The following is a 16,518-nucleotide window of genomic DNA, read 5'->3' as shown; positions in this document are numbered from 1 at the left end:
ATTGAAAATCATTCTGATTGGTTATATATTCATCAGAATATTCAAACCAGAATACACATAAATCTGAAATCAATTCATCAAATATCTATCTTATTCCTCATTCCTATTTCTCAATCGAATTCTAATCACGTGATTTCATCTCCATATGCTTTAATCTTTCCCAATCAATTCTAACTGAGCTTGAATTACAGTAATTCTGCTTGTGTAAGTATCTATCTCGACACTCAAGCACATAAATCAAAGATTAATCAATCAAATATTCATCTTGTCTCTTCGTTCTATTTTCCAATTCTCAGCAAATTATATCATCAACTCAAAATTTTGCCGATAATCAGAATTGGAAATTCTATCAGTTACGAGCCAAAACATCAAAATATACTGAATGTATACATCAAACAATCAACAATTCTTGAAATTCATAATCAAAGGAACTCACTCAAGTTAAGATCATCCAAAGAACAATAGTATGAATGACAATCTGCTAAGTGGAAACAACTCACTAGAATCTCAACTCAATACGAGTAAAACAAGTCAGACTCTACCAAAGAATAAGAGTCCATCAAAATCAATTGAGATCGAATAAAAAACCTCAGAATCGATATCAAGAATTTCAAAAATCATGATCTTATGATGTAATAACTTCATTAATATCAGAAAAGACTCATTTGTAATTGATTTTTCATATCATCATCTATTCTATAAACCTCAAAAGCATCATTCAATTCATCAATTCATCAAGTCGCTATACAATAACAATTCACAACTTAACTAAAGTCGAATTCTTATTGGAATCTATCTGTCATCTTTATTCATTGACATATCTATCAATGCTGATTTAGATCTTGAATATATCTAGTGCATCGAATATACTGATTTCGGAATATTTCTGTAATCAAACATCATATATCAAACCAAAATCACTGAATCTTAATTCGAGATTCTATTTCATATTATCATATTCATATGCACATTATGTTCTTGTTGATCCAATTTTATAGCTTCTTATCCTCAATTCTTCTGCTCATCTGTATTCTATTAGTGCATCATCATCTATCATGTAGCATAAACAGATATTTCAATATGAACACAATCATGTTCAGTTTCAGTTCATCGAAGCAATAGTTTCATTCTTCAGTTCAATTCACAAATTCTTTTTTCTGATACAGAGATCATCATATAATAAGCTTTCCGCTATCATATATCTCTTACACCATTTAACATAAACAGGTTAAAACAAAATAAATCTGTTACCTGCAATTTCATTCTCAGGTGCATTTTCATTTTCTTACTCTGTATATTTCTGGAACTGTTCTTCATTCAAATCAACTTAAAACCTGATTTGCTTCAAATATAATCTACCACATCTGCTTGTCCAGATAACTCCCTCTACAATGTATGTTATCTGTATCGGTCTACTAGAGGTAAAGAACTACTTTCATATCTCTTGTAGAAGGAAAATTGCAGCCAATGGTGATTATCTCATACACTGTGGCATATCTACAATTTCATTCATTCCACTTCATCAGTCAGTTTCAGTTCTCTTAGTCCTGTCTATGTCTTTCATAAAATGTTTCAGTCATCAACATTTAATCAGACATAATCTTCAAATTCAAGCCATTAATTACTTCACTCAATCTTGAGCTTTTTCATCATTTACAATTCAAAGAATTATAGTAGGCTTGACAATTCTAATAAAACATTCTTCAATATTAAAAATATAAAACTTCGAGATGGTATATTTTTCTTTCTCATCATTTCTATCTGTTGTGGCAAAGAACTATAAACAAAAATCATGTTCTAAGCACTTACCAACAAATTAATATACCTCTGTTCTTTCATCATTTTCTCCGTCAAAATCTATCAGCTGGTTGCTAGGTCTTGAAGTTGGTAGACAGTTGATCTGATACGATATTCATCTGTATCTTTCAGGTATTTGAACAACTGATCAAGTACTTCAGGCCAACTTCTACCTGCAATAACATCTATTCATTCACTGATATTCTGTTCTGTTCAATCAGAGATACTTCTTTCAGCTGAGCAATACTGTTATGTTCAATCTGACCATACCAATCTGTTTCGTCTAGCCATACTATTCTGTCAGTCCGGGGTGCTTACGTCACCCAAAGAACAATGTTCTCTTCGATTCTGGGTGCTTACATCACCCGAGAAAAATCTTATAACAAAATCAGTAAGAAATTCAAAAATTTACAAATAAGTAAATCAAGTAGTTGAATTTCAAAGATAGATCACGCTCACATGCAAATCATCACATCATCAAATCATCAAATCGCGTAATGCATAATCATGCAATACTATAAATGCATGTGACTCAATCTACCCCGCTCAACTTCTACCTCAGTCCAAGAAACTTATGCTCTGATACCACCTGTTGTGGGGCCTCGGGTTGCTAATATCAAATCTTAAGGGGCAATTAATGAATAAGCATCATTAATCTAATAAGAAAAGAATAAGGATCAAAAAAATTTTATTTATTTATTTTTTTTTCAAAAGGGGGTGGGCTCGGGCGGTTAAAAACTACCGCCCGGGCGCCCCTGATCTTTTCCAAAACAGAAGGCTCGCGCTCGGGCTGCTAAAAACTGCAGCTCGGGCGCTTCCTGGGCAGAATTTCACCCTGTTTTTCAGCATCCATTCTTGATCCTTTCCATCCATTCCAAGCTTTCAAATTCAAGTCTAAAACATGTTATAAAATCTAAGAACATGCATACATTCATATATCAAGTTCCTAACATCAAATCATGCATTTATTACATCAAATAAATAGCTCAAAAGACATGAAACTACAAGCTACACCAAGTCTCAAAAGTGAGCTTCTAAAACATAAGTTTCATGTCAAGTTTTTCAACTTAAAACCCGAGTCCACACTTGCTAAATCTCGCTCCCGAGCTATCAACGTCCTCTCAGACTAGCTCCTGCCCCATCTGTTGCAATGCACACATACAAAACAAAGCAACAGCCGGATAAACTCCGGTGAAAAATCATCTCAGTATAAGCAACATATCAAAAGCGTTAAATAAATCATATCGACTCTATTTAACTCGACTCAACAAATAGAGTAAATAATGCTTCTTTCGATCGATCGAGAATTGATTCATTCAACTTCATTGCCATCAAGATTTGTATCCGATCTTGACATGAATATTCATCTAACGTAGTCATTCTGGGCTAGAAAATAAGGTTAACCGCAACCTTGGCATAGAATCAATTCAATATAGTCTCGTATCATAATCATATCGACTCAAATCAAAGATCCACTACCTGGGATGGATCGACAACAACAAAATCAAATCAAAACAATAAATACGTATGTGATTTTGGCGGGATAACTCAAGAATAGTCGTTCTTGAGTTTCAAAGTCCCTGACTCGTGATGTCGTCATTATACCTCCGTATTTCTTCTGTTTTGAACGCTTCAAATCTGAAACAAAGCATCAAACATTCATATCAATCTTCATTATATTCAATCATTTCAATATCGATTCAAAATCATCAACATGTCATCAATCATATCGCTTCAAACCTCAACGTCTTCTTCTTCGATACAACTCGGAGTCGTGAGTCGTTAGCCTTCGAAACTCATCTGAAACTGAGAAATAAAGATGCTATATCATCGATAACATTTCAAAGAAGGTCTTATCTCAGTCATTGGCTATCAAAACGGCTTCAAAACATCAATCGACGGCGTAGCGATTAAATATCGGTAACCGACAAAATATCGAATTCGACGTTAACTTCTTTAATTTCATAAACGTGTGATATCTCATCACTATAAACTCATACACCATCATATTAAACACAATCAGCTGCTATAACTCTTTATATACATGCTGGAAATCATGACAAGTTCATTCAACATCAAATCGTCGATTCGGTTTCAATATCGAAATGAATGAACATGCATGAACACAAAACTAACATCAAGTTCTGATCTCTGATCATAACTGATTTCTAAATCTATCAAACATATCATAATACTTACATCTAATTGAAGTTCTCGTCGCAAGGATTCCAGAACATCTTTTGGAATTGAAATCGAACGAGCGGATCAAAAGTTACGAGGATTTGAAAACAAGAACTCAAAAGAAAATGAAGAGGGTTCGGCCTCTGTTCGATTTTCTCCCTTTCCTTTTCTGAATTTCCTATGCTACAAACACGTTTCATGCTGATAATCTAATGTAAAATCAGATATGTATTGCCTATTTGCAATTTAGTCTCTCAAGTCTTCTTTAATTGCAATTCAGTCCTCGACCTTCGTTTTAATTCAATTTCAATCCAGAATAATTTAAGAATATTAGAATTTAAATCGAAACTCTAACTATTCCCAAATTAAATATACTTGGATTAAAATTAAATAAATTCGGATTAAATCAATAATCCCGGCCTATTGCTCTTTAGTCCTCGAATCTTCGATATTCTCAAATCAGTCCCTGATCGGGTTGTATCTTCAAAATTAATCTTCTTTAATTCCCGAAATATGGAATTTAATCTCAAATTCCATAAATATTCAAATCGAATATTTATTCTTTTAATTTAAGAATTCTCGGAATTTAATTCTCAAAATCCAGAAAATTCCAAATTAAATATTTTCGGCTCGGAAATTAAATCTATAATTTCTTTCACTTCTTAAATCAATATTAGCCCATAATATGGAATTAAATTCTCAAATTCCATAATTAATAATTTAATATTTTCGGGCCTTACAGTTTAGTTAACTTGTTCACTTTCAATTTAGGGTCATACGCGAGACAGTTTAGCGCTTCTTTCTTTGTATGGCAGTTTGACGCTTCTACTTATCTTCCATAACTCAATTTAGCTTAGTACTTCAATTTGGCTATTGTTGGATCAGTTAACACGATAACTTGTAAATGAATATAGCCTTATAGTGACACTTAAAATTGTCCTTATATTAAAAATATAGTGACATTTATGTTTTGGTGACATTTGAAAAAAATGTTCTCTATTCTCGTGTCGTTTAAAAGATTGTAACATTTTGTAGTGCCACTATAAAGTACTAATACCAACATCGTAAATGTCTCGATTGTGAGTTACGAAGGCATTAAGAAATGTCACGATAAATATGTAATAATGACACTTACAAATGTCTACTTTTTCCGTTAATAAGGTCATTTACAAGTGCCTTTTTTATATTAATAAAGACACAGTTGAATGTAATCTATTGCTATATTTAATGACAAATATGGATGTCTCCTCAATCTATTTACAAGGACACTAAAACATGTTACATTAAGTTTATAAGGACATTTAAATTGTCTCCAATGCTCTTAAATCCAACGTTTATAACCCCAATATTATCATATATTTTTCTTCACAATCTTCAATACATATGATAATTTAACATAAAATAAAATTAAAACAATAAAGAAACATAAAATGTATCAAAATCAAAATTAAATAAATGATTGTAATATATAATTTCAAAAATGTTAACTTCATACATTTCAGTCGAGGAATAAATACATCGCTGTAGTACAAAAAACAACTAAACTTGTTGAGCAACATCTTGAAACATCATATTTTAGACAAAATTGGGTCTTCATTACTTGTTACCTGCAAGTACAATTTATATATATTTAGAAATAAATAAAAGAACAAATTTATAGAGTAAATAATAATTACTTCAAAAGATCAAACGACAAAAATGCAGCATTCACACACCTCTCTTAAATAGGTATGCCCACATGTGCAAACATGAGTGCTTTGATAAGAGCTAGCTGGTCGTTGAAAAAATTCAATACAACGGGTGAAATGCGAATATCTTGAATCATGTATCAAACATAAACAACAAAGATATAAAAGACAATTAATTGGCTATATGATGTGAAGTATGTTTCAAGAACCACAAACTTGAGTGAAAACATGAGGAATGGTAAAGTGAAAAAATTCAATAGACAATGCAATATGGGGTTCTATATCGTAACATAAAAAATGTAAATGAATGTTTCTAGTAATCAAGAAATGTCACCAGTGATTTGTTGCATTCTTTATAGCATTAACAAATATAAATCCTACAAGATATATGAATCTAGAAATCAAGATTCATAAAAATCATTACTCACATCGAGAAAAAAAAGGAGAGTGAAAATGAAGCATAAAAAAATACAAAAACTAGCATCATTAAAACAAAGACAAAAGGCTTAGTACTATACTGCCCCATTAATACTATTCAATGTAATAATAGTATGCTAAAATATTTTAAACACAAGGGCATAAATATTTTAAATCTTACCACATATTCATATCAATTTTAAATAAAATTCGAATGGGGAAAGGACCGAGCTATTGATAACCAAGTGTTCTTGAGAAATCATGCAGTCAAAAATTATTTACGAAATGAAGAGAAAAAATAAGTGTTCTTTGTGTGAACAAATTCTTTAGCTTTTGACACCATGTGTAGTATCAATGATGTTTTGAAACTCACCTTCATATTATTGTTCAAAAGGACCAGCATCGAAAACCCAATTATGAACATTGGAGCAGCTCATGTACGAGTACCTTTAAATGTGTTCATTTGCACGAGTTGGGTTAAGCACATTTCACATTAGACTAGAAGATAAAATGAAAAATTAAATAATTAAGAAGTTGAAAAAACCAACAATGCTATTTTGATTTACCTAAAAAACATGACCAATGTCTACAGAAAATCCGATATTATCACCTATATTATAAGAGTAGCTTAGCTGCTATGACAAATCGATCTAGACCACAAAAAAGAGAACATAGGAATCAACATATGCTATACACTTACCGCAACTGAGATCATGAGAGCCCCTATCAAAATATAGTGTCTTCTTCTACCATATTTGAAGAGAATTTATTCCTCCATACACCAGCACAAGGTTGTACCTGAAAAACAGAACAAATACATCATCTCAACAATTGATGGCAACAGATACAGCTAAAGCCTTTAAATCAATATTTTATTCAATCATCATCAGGTTTGACATCTTGTTCCCCAGTTTCTTAGTTTTAGAGCCTTAACTCCTACTTTGATCTGACTTAAATGTTATCACACCATGAAAATGTTGAATTAGATCTCCAAATAATCCCTTGCTACACGACTTAATATGAAGATAGGCAAGAATTTTGCACATGATATTGCTTGAGATATTCTACAATTATTATCCAAATGAAGATCAACATTCAACCACAAAATACTGTGAAACTCTTTTACAAATATATGACAAAGAATCTACAAAATCTAGCTAGAAAACATTTCCAACACTATGTACCATAAACAAAAGCATGAAAAAAATATATGAAACCAAAATCCAAAATGTAAAAAAAATGATGCCCTAGAGTTATTCAAACTTTCGTAAACCTTGGAAGTTGAAATGTCTAAACTTCTTAAGCAACAAAATATAGGTCTAAAACAAGAACTCAAATTTTTAAAAAAAATTTGGTTAATACATACTAGAAGGCCTGTTATGGGACTACATAACCATATAAATGAAGAGAATGTGTGTTTTACATCAAGCGTCTGCACAAAAAATATACAAAAGTTAAAAACAAACAGGAAAAAAGATCAAAATTTAATAATCAATAACAGTGAGATAAATGCAAAGAAGTCAAATTAAATTCGAATGGATAAAAATCCTCACTCGAGCAGCCTTCTAAATTTATGAAAAGAGACTGGAATCGACTATAAGACTTCCTTAAAACCAAAATAGAATTGAGCAGGTACCAAAGAAAGAGGTTGTGTGGCGGAGACCAATGGTTTCATGGATGAACGTCTCAGGTCACGGCTGGAAAATGAGCAGTGCTTGGTAAAAGTTCTACCTAATCTCGATTACAACCTTTACTATTAAAATTGAAAATGGAGCGGAAAAAGGTAAGACTTTTTTGTGACATTAATTAAAAATGTCATGATAATATATCTAATTAGTCTTTTATTTTATTAAAATTTTGATTTTTAATTAATGTCATGATATGTATATATCAATGACACTGTTAAATAAATGTCAGTAAGAAAGTGTCATTATATCCAACATATTATTTAGCTTATATATTTGGTAAGAGATAATTAAAATTTTAATAAAAATTTAAAATATTTTTTTTCAGGTTGATTAAACTTAGGGGTGTTCAAACTTCGGATAAAACCGAAAAAACCGGAAATCCAAATCGGAAAAACCAAACACCGAACCGAACCGAAAACCGAAATTTGAAATTCGGATATAAATGTTAAAATCGAAATTTATTTGGTTCGATTTCGGATTATATATCTCAAAACCGAACCGACCGAAAAAACCGAAATTTTATTAAATAAATAATTTTATTTATATAATTTTTTATATTATATATTTTTTGATATGATACCTAGTGAATAAAGAATCATTTTTAATAATTTTTAGTTGATTGTTGTTTATTTAAGTCATTTAAACTTTGAATTTAAATATTTTACAAAAAAATCATTTAAAAGATAACATATTATATTTTAAAATATATTTATAATATTAATTAAAATAATTATATCAAAACCGAAATAACCGACCGAAATAACCGAACCGATTTAGTAAAAAACCGAACCGAACCGAAGGAAAACGGTTCGTTCGGATATCGGATTATATATTTCTAAAACCGAAAACCGGAAAAACCGAAATAAAAAACCGAAAATCGGACCAAACCGACCGATAAACACCCCTAATTAAACTTGTGAAACTTGATCTCAACATTTCTTCAGGTTTTGCATTTTCTTAAGAGCCTTGGATAAGAGTCATCTTTATTATTTATTATTTAATTCTAAAAATGAAAATACATGTATAATACAACTGATCTTATACAAGTATCTATGTGTCGAAATATCTTCGCATGCGGTTCCAGTTTACCGCTATCTTTACACACAACCAGTTATTAACATCGATCAGCATCCTAAACCATATATACCTGCAAGATCTATTCAGGATTAAAGTCCCAAGGACTCCCCAAAAGCCAAAAATGAATCCCAGCATCAAACTAATGTAAAACCCTGTGCTTACAAGCTCGTCATGATTGTCAAGTACATTCATGCCAGTAGAGTTGGACTTTTTATGATCTTCTGGACAAGAGTTTGATAGCGGAGGACCACACAATCCGGGATTTCCCACGAACGAAAATGAGTTGAAAGTTTGCATGTGAGTGTTCCATGGAATTCTACCGGTGAAGTTGTTGAACGACAAGTTGAGGACACCGAGATGACTCAGTTGTGAAAGGGAATCGGGAATACAACCCAAAAGGTTGTTTCGTGACAAATCAAGAGAGTTTAACAACTCTAATTGGTCAATATTGCTGGGAATCGATCCGACCAGATTGTTTCTTGAAATATTTAATGCGAAAAGGCTGTCTAGACTTGTAATTTCAGGAGGTATTCGTCCAACGAACCTGTTGTTTGAAAGATCAATTGCTTTCAAAAGTACAAGATTTTTAATATACTCAACCTCCTCGTCTTTCCATATTATTTGTATTCGATCGTAGAAGGTGAACACATGGCCTAGAATTGGGGAAGCATATGAAATAAGGCCGGATTGTTCTTGATTCGAAGTCATGGAAGTGAGATTTCCTATGCATTTTGGTATTGTTCCGGAGAAGTTATTCATAGAAAGGTCCAAAAGTTGAAGACTTTGTAGATGACACAAGGTTGAAGGCAAGCTACCATAAAACCCATTGGATTTTAAACTCAAAACAACCAAATATGGTAAACTACTTCCTATCCATACTGGTATATCGCCGGAGAAATTGTTTTCCCCAAGATCCAACACAAGCAAAGCATTGCACTCTCTCAAGGCTTTAGGAAATTCTCCTCCAAATTCGTTGTTTCTTAGATGTAAAGAAGAAATGAAATTTAGGTGGCAAAGTGATTTTGGAATTTCCCCAGACAAAAAGTTGTTTGCAAAATTCAGATACTGCAAGCTTGTCAAATACACCAAACAATGAGGAAGGTCCCCTGTTAGTTGGTTGTCTGAAAGGTCGAGAACTTTCAGGCTACTTGCATTACAAGTGTTGGCTAAAGTCCCGGAGAATTTATTCCCTGCTAGATTCACAAATTCTAAGTATTGGCCTAAAAGAGGCAGCGAACCATTAAACTCGTTAGAGCTCAGGTCAAGATATTGAAAGCTGAGACACGAAAAGTCAGGAGGAATTCCAGAAATCTGGTTGTAAGGCATTTTCAAGAACCGAAAACAAGTGGAACTGTTCCATAAACTTGTCTGAATGGTATCAGAAATTCGGGCATTGGAAATGTCAACAAATGCATCTTCCGAGTGGGATTTTAGAATCCAATATGGGAATTTCGGTCCCAAATTGCAATATGCCAAACCTATATGTTCAAGTTTAAATGAAAAATTCCAGTGTGAGTGGATCTTTACACTTAAATTAGAGTTAAAAGACAAGTCTAAGGTTTGCAATTGAGAAAGGTTGAACAAATGGACCTCATCGATTATCCCTTCTAACTTGTTTGAACTAAGATCCAAATGCTCAAGCTGGGAAAGAGATCCTATGCTTCTACTCAAACTTCCACTAAACATGTTGCCATTCAAATTCACATATCTCAAGGATTTACACCATCTCAGATCAGACACGATGCCAACAAATCCGTTTCCCTCTAGATCTAAACGTCGGAGATTGCCAAGTTTTAACACATCAGGTAATGAACCATGCAATAGATTTTCACTCAGATCAACATATTCTAACATGGTGGAATTCCACAAGACAGTAGGAACATCACCTTCGAGTCTGTTTTCTGCGAGATTGAGAGTTGATAAGAACGTCAGATTACCTAGAGAATCCGGGATCTTCCCCGTCATATTATTTCCCAAGAAATCAACATGAGTAAAGCTGCGGCTGACATTAAGAAACCGGGCTAATATTGGAGTGGTGCTTATAGAATTCCAAGAAAGATCAATGAAAGAAAGAGAAGTAGAAGTATTGATGATCAAAGAAAGCGAGGGAGGAAGAGTTGCTGATGATAGGCTACATGACTGCAAGCCTAAATGATTTAGGCTGGGAAGATTAATGATTACCTGCAGCCATTTGATAGCCCTGCTGAGATCGTTGCTGCTAAGATCAAGATACTCCAACGAGTGCAAACTAGAAAGCCAATCGAGGTTTGTGATATTCAAAAAATTGCCACTAATATCAAGAAACCGCAGCATGGATAGATTCCCCAGATGATGAGGGATCAAACCACCTATATTAGAACCAGCTATAATGAGGTACTGTAGTTTACCAAGAGAACCCATGAATTCAGGAATCGGGCCGCCATTAAAATTAGCTCCTCTGACTTCAAAACGATTGAGTTTTACTAAATCAAGCAAAAAAGGGCTGATCTTACCGCTTGCATAATAATCATAAATTCTCAAATCTACTACGTGATTAGTCTTGTTATCACACTGGACACCATCCCATGTGCAGCAGTCTTTTTTAACTTCCTTGGTTCCCCATTTGGACATCGATCCGCCGTTACTTATCAAGTTAGCTTTGATCTTGAGTAGCGCGAACCTCTCCTTCTCCAAGCATCGCACTCGAGTGGTTCCAATCACAGGAAAGGCGGATAAAATCACAAGTAGCATATGCAAACAAGTAAAGAGTAATTTTTTTGTGGAAAAATTCATTTTTCAGGCCAAAGATTATTGTAAATGTGATCGATACCAATGTAGGTTAAGAATTATATAATGGCTCTTGAAAGCAAATTTCCAAGTTGTAGTTGACTTTTAGTTCATGCAAGTACAACCATAATACCCTAGTGCTAGATGCTATGGCTCGAAATTGCTTAGGCCCCACCGTTCATGCTTTTTAAATTTTATATATTATGTTATATATGACAATAATAAATATTTAATTTAAAAAAATTATTGACTTAAAGATTCTATATATAATTTAGATATCTGAATATAACATAAACTAAAAAAATCAAATACCTTGTTAAAACATTTAATACTTGAAGTATAAAATGATATATAAACAAAATTATAAAGAAGTGAAAATAGATAACACAGGGGGTGAGTTATAAATCAAAACTTTATGTGAACGCATGAGGCAAAGACAATGGCTCGAACCATGTTCCTTCACCGTAAGCAACAATGAAGGTGGCCAATTGATAAGTAGCAGGGATTCCAGATAAATTCATGAGTAAGCAAGACACGGGCTTGGCGGCAAACGAGAGGTAGCCTTTCGCTAGGATTTTGTAGCCGGGATTTTTGTTTTGGGTTATTTCGTGGAAGCTACGGTAGGTGATGAGTCCTGTGGCGGACGGGAAATACCCATGGAGGATTGAAGGCAGTGTTTTCCAGGAGATGATTGAATATTGTTCTCATGATACGGTTTGTCTCCACCGTAGATCAACTCGAAATTTGTTGCAAAATCGTTATTGAAAGCCTCCTTTGTTTTTTCAACCGTAGAGAACATGGGAATAGATTTCGTTCCCACAGACGGCGTCAATTGATGATGTCAAAATTTTATCTCGGATTCGGTCTGGTAGAATGGATCATCCAACTCCTTTATGAAGGAGGTCGGGTCGGGCATCACTGGATTCTGCACAAGCAACAGCTAGGTCAAGGGGCGCCGAAAGTGTTTTCCTCCGATGCCTAAGTCAATGCCTTGAAAGCAGAGGATATAATGAATGCGAAAACAAGAGAGATATGATTACGTGAATGTAAAAGTGAGAGTGAATGATGATGAATAATGAATAGTGAGTAATGAATGAACACAATCATAACAATACACGTATTTATAGGAAAAAATAGTAAGTTACCTAGTCGAATTATAACATGTCCTGGACTAGGACTCTTCATCCATTGGTCCCTTTGTAAGCTTATCTCTATCTCGTGAATATTTGAAAAGATCCAGGCTTATCTCATATATATCAGAGTCCTACTTGAACTTGAAAAGAATACTTGAGGCCCATTAAAAACAAACAAAGTCGGCCCATAATGACCAGCCTTGATCAAAGTCCAACATAGCCCAAACTGGGCTGGAACTTGACATGTTGGGCCATATCGGGTAGACCCATTATAAACGGGCTCGGGTTGAAATATTTTCTCGGGATAACAATAGTACCTCCCTAACTGGTCCAAAAGAAGAATGAGTTTAGACCAAGAATGTAGACCGGACCCCGAACTACCTCTGCCTCCTTTGGACGGCCCAGATTTGAATCCGCGTAATGTGTTTTCAACGAACGGTCTAGATGAAGGTCTGATTAGAACCGAGCTCGAATAAAGAGCAATAGACGACAACCTGATGAAACCAAGCTCAAATAAAGAGTTGTAGATAACAATTGATGTTGCCGAGCGGATCGGGCTTTTAAGATAACCATGAGTTGCGTGGGATTACATGATGCCGAGCTTGGTCGGGCTTTGGAGAATACCATTGACGTGGATTTATGACGCCACTGATGTGGACTTTTTGATGCCACTAATGTGGGCTTTTGATGCCACTGATGTGGGCTTTGGATGCCACTATTGTGGACTTTTGATGCCAGACCTGCCCGGGCTTTGAATACCATTGATGTGGGCCACTGACGTGGGCTTTGAGTGCCGGACATGCCTGAGCTTTGAATACCACTGATGTGGGCTTTTGATGCCGGACATGCCCGGGATTTGTATACCACTGATGTGGGCTTTTGATGCCGGACCTGCCCGGGCTTTGAATACCACTGATGTGGGCTTTTGATGCCGGACCTGCCCGAACTTTGAATACCACTGATGTGGGCCACTGATGTGGGCTTTTGATGCCGGACCTGCCCGGACTTTGAATATCACTGATGTGGGCTTTTGATGTCGGACCTCCCCGGGCTTTGAATACCACTGATGTGGACTTTTGAAATGTTGAACCATAGATTGGGTCTTACAGCGAGATTGCATGTCCAATTTGATATAATTGGGCTTTACTATGAGATTGCATACACATGGATGTAAAACAGGGCATTATTGCAAGATTGCACGCCCGATGTCGTAGAATAGGGCCTTACTGCAAGATTGCACGCCCGATATCTATAAAAATACCCAAAATGACACAAGACAATAGAAGTCCAATACATTATTGGGTTAATTAAATGTATGGTTTCACATAAAAAAAATTCACTATGAGATATCTCAAAATATGTCCAACAAGAATAATTTGCTAAAAATAAAAATAATAGAAGACTTATCTGTATTTTTCGAGTTGCTGAGTAGGCTTCGATGTCCGATAGTAAGCGACATGAGTTAATTTCAGGCAAGGTTCATTGAAGAAGCCGAAAAGCCCAAGACATGCGTGTAGTGATCAACGTTGCCCATAATGGAAAAAACAACCAATTGAATCGTAAATTGAAGAAACAAATTAGAATATGAGTAACACAAGTATGTGAGATGGCATCAGCAGTCACACATAAAAGAATAATACTCAAGATGACCAATGGAAAGAGCAAACCCCTTGAAGGTAATATGCTCCAATTCGTCGCCATCTTGCTGCAAAACATAATATGCTGAGTAACTTGTGTAACCGAAAAAAAAATATAATTAGTTTGGGCAAGAAAATATATATTTCTTTCTCTGATACTTTCAATCTCTCCATGGAATATAACTAGTTAGTAAAAATTGTGTAAACTAAAATTTTGTCATAGAATAACCTGAAAATAAAAATCTAGGTCTTTGTAGCATTGTGAACGTTAGTACACGAAGGAAGTGATTACGTGTTTTAATAAGGTCTAACTAGTAAGCAAGAGTTTACATGACAAAAATAAAAGTTTCAACAGGCCCATCTCATTCCCAGCATGCAATAAGGGAAAAATAGCTTTTTCTGTTGGAATTATATTGAGAACATATGTCGAGTAAATGATATTTGTTCTAGGCAACCCGAAAAAAATTCACCATGCAAGTATGATCTAGATCCATGAAGACAAGATGAATATTGAGCTTCATCGGCTCTTCCCAATACACATGGAAAAAAACATGTAATAGCAAAACTTTTAGTGAACTGCTCGTGTAGATTTATTATTATAGCACATAAAAGCACTAATAAACATAGAGGTGGTGGTCAATCAATGTTTAGAAGGTCAAATAAAACAAAGTAGCCGAACCAAATGATAAAGTAATAAATAAAAATATTGAGTGTGAGTATGTAGTGGCTTTTGCTGACAAAACCTCAATTGGTCGAAGACAAGTGCACTTTTTTGCAACTCACGAAGCTATGAATATATGATAATCAAAAGGAAGCTATGGATATATGATAATCAAAACTTCATGAGCGATGGTCTGCATAGAAATTGGGAATTTTTCTCAAACTTTATGCATGTATTTGTATAATCAATCAAGGAGAGATCATGTGTACCTTGTTCCTTTTTGAAAGAATAATTTATTACTAAAACCTAGTTCATAAATTTGATAGGCATCGTGACTGCACGAGGTGATGCTCTTCAGAATAATTTTGGCCTTGGAGTTGAGTTGTCCATGGAGCAGCGTTTTCCAGAATATCTAAGGAAAAGTGCAGAAGATTCCCAAAGTCTTACTTGTAGTACAAATAAAAAAACTGAAAACTAAGTTTCATGGGATGAAACGCCGACAAGCAACGAAGCCTAAGCGAATGGTACAACCCATGAGGAAATCGTTGTTGTCTTCCTTTATGTTTTCCGGTTGTTTCATCGTGGTTTCTGGTGTGTGTTCGGCCTTGACACGCAGGGGGTGAGTTATAAATCAAAAGTTTATGTGAATGCACGAGGCAAAGACAATGGCTCGAACCATGTCCCTTCACCATAAGCAACAATGAAGATGGCCAATTGATAAGTTGCGGGGATTCCAGATAAATTCATGAGTAAGCAAGTCACGGGCTTGGCGGCAAACGAGAGGTAGCCTTTCGCTAGGATTTTGTAGCCGGGATTTTTGTTTTGGGTTATTTCGTGGAAGGTACGGTAGGTGATGAGTCCTGCAGCGAACGGGAAATACCCATGGAGGATTGAAGGCAGTGTTGTCCCGGAGATAATTGAATATTGTTCTCATGATACGGTTTGTATCCACCTTAGATCAACTCGAAATTTTTTGCAAAATCGTTATTGAAAGCCTCTGTAGTGACCCAACCCGGATCCACTACTAATCAGAGTTACTATAAAAGCGCATGCAATTAAAACTTTAAAGCGTAAAGAGCGGATAATTAAAATACAACAAATCCAATCGGCAGAATACAACCGACGATAACAACAAAACGTGCTGATACAAAAGAATGCGATGCACCGGTATCAATTAAAACATATGCAGGAAAACTACATAAACTACAGATACCTGCAATCATCCGATCACTGTCAGCCTCTGCCTGCTCCTGGTTAAGCGCAAAGACCTGACCCTGTGCACGTGGCCTCAAAGAAGAATGACCCCGAGAAGGAGTCTGAGTAGGTTGTCTCTGAGACTGCTGCAGCTGCTGGCGCTGCTGCGAAAACTGCTGCTGGAAAGGTGGCTGCTGGTACTGAGGTGGCTGAACAGATGCCTGAGAACCTCCGGAACCACTCGCTGCTCCAACCAGCATCGGAAAATCCCTCTTCATG

At 35.0% G+C, this 16,518-nt stretch overlaps 1 protein-coding gene across 12 annotated transcripts; it reads right to left on the bottom strand.

Annotated features, from left to right (window-relative positions):
• Window positions 1–5,420: 5,420 nt before the first annotated feature.
• LOC140882910 (receptor-like protein EIX2) lies at window positions 5,421–11,693 on the bottom strand. 12 transcript variants are annotated; one of them, XM_073289165.1, is made up of 5 exons: window positions 6,784–11,693; window positions 6,650–6,693; window positions 6,457–6,530; window positions 5,694–6,043; window positions 5,421–5,585 (listed from the first exon to the last, which is right to left on the bottom strand). In XM_073289165.1, exon 1 carries the CDS (start codon window positions 11,618–11,620, stop codon window positions 8,822–8,824), a length of 2,799 nt encoding a protein of 932 aa, XP_073145266.1. In that variant the 5' UTR covers window positions 11,621–11,693; the 3' UTR covers window positions 5,421–5,585; window positions 5,694–6,043; window positions 6,457–6,530; window positions 6,650–6,693; window positions 6,784–8,821. The 12 variants fall into 12 exon arrangements, with proteins under 12 accessions (XP_073145266.1, XP_073145264.1, XP_073145261.1 ...); XM_073289163.1 differs by lacking the exon at window positions 6,650–6,693 and having other exon boundaries at window positions 5,694–5,793; window positions 6,001–6,043; XM_073289160.1 differs by having other exon boundaries at window positions 5,694–6,530.
• Between the last annotated feature and the right edge of the window lie 4,825 nt (window positions 11,694–16,518).

Source organism: Henckelia pumila, chromosome 2, assembly GCF_033568475.1.
Source record: "Henckelia pumila isolate YLH828 chromosome 2, ASM3356847v2, whole genome shotgun sequence".
In the NCBI taxonomy this organism is placed as follows: Eukaryota; Viridiplantae; Streptophyta; class Magnoliopsida; order Lamiales; family Gesneriaceae; genus Henckelia; species Henckelia pumila.
This window is presented reverse-complemented; position numbering and strand designations above follow the sequence as displayed.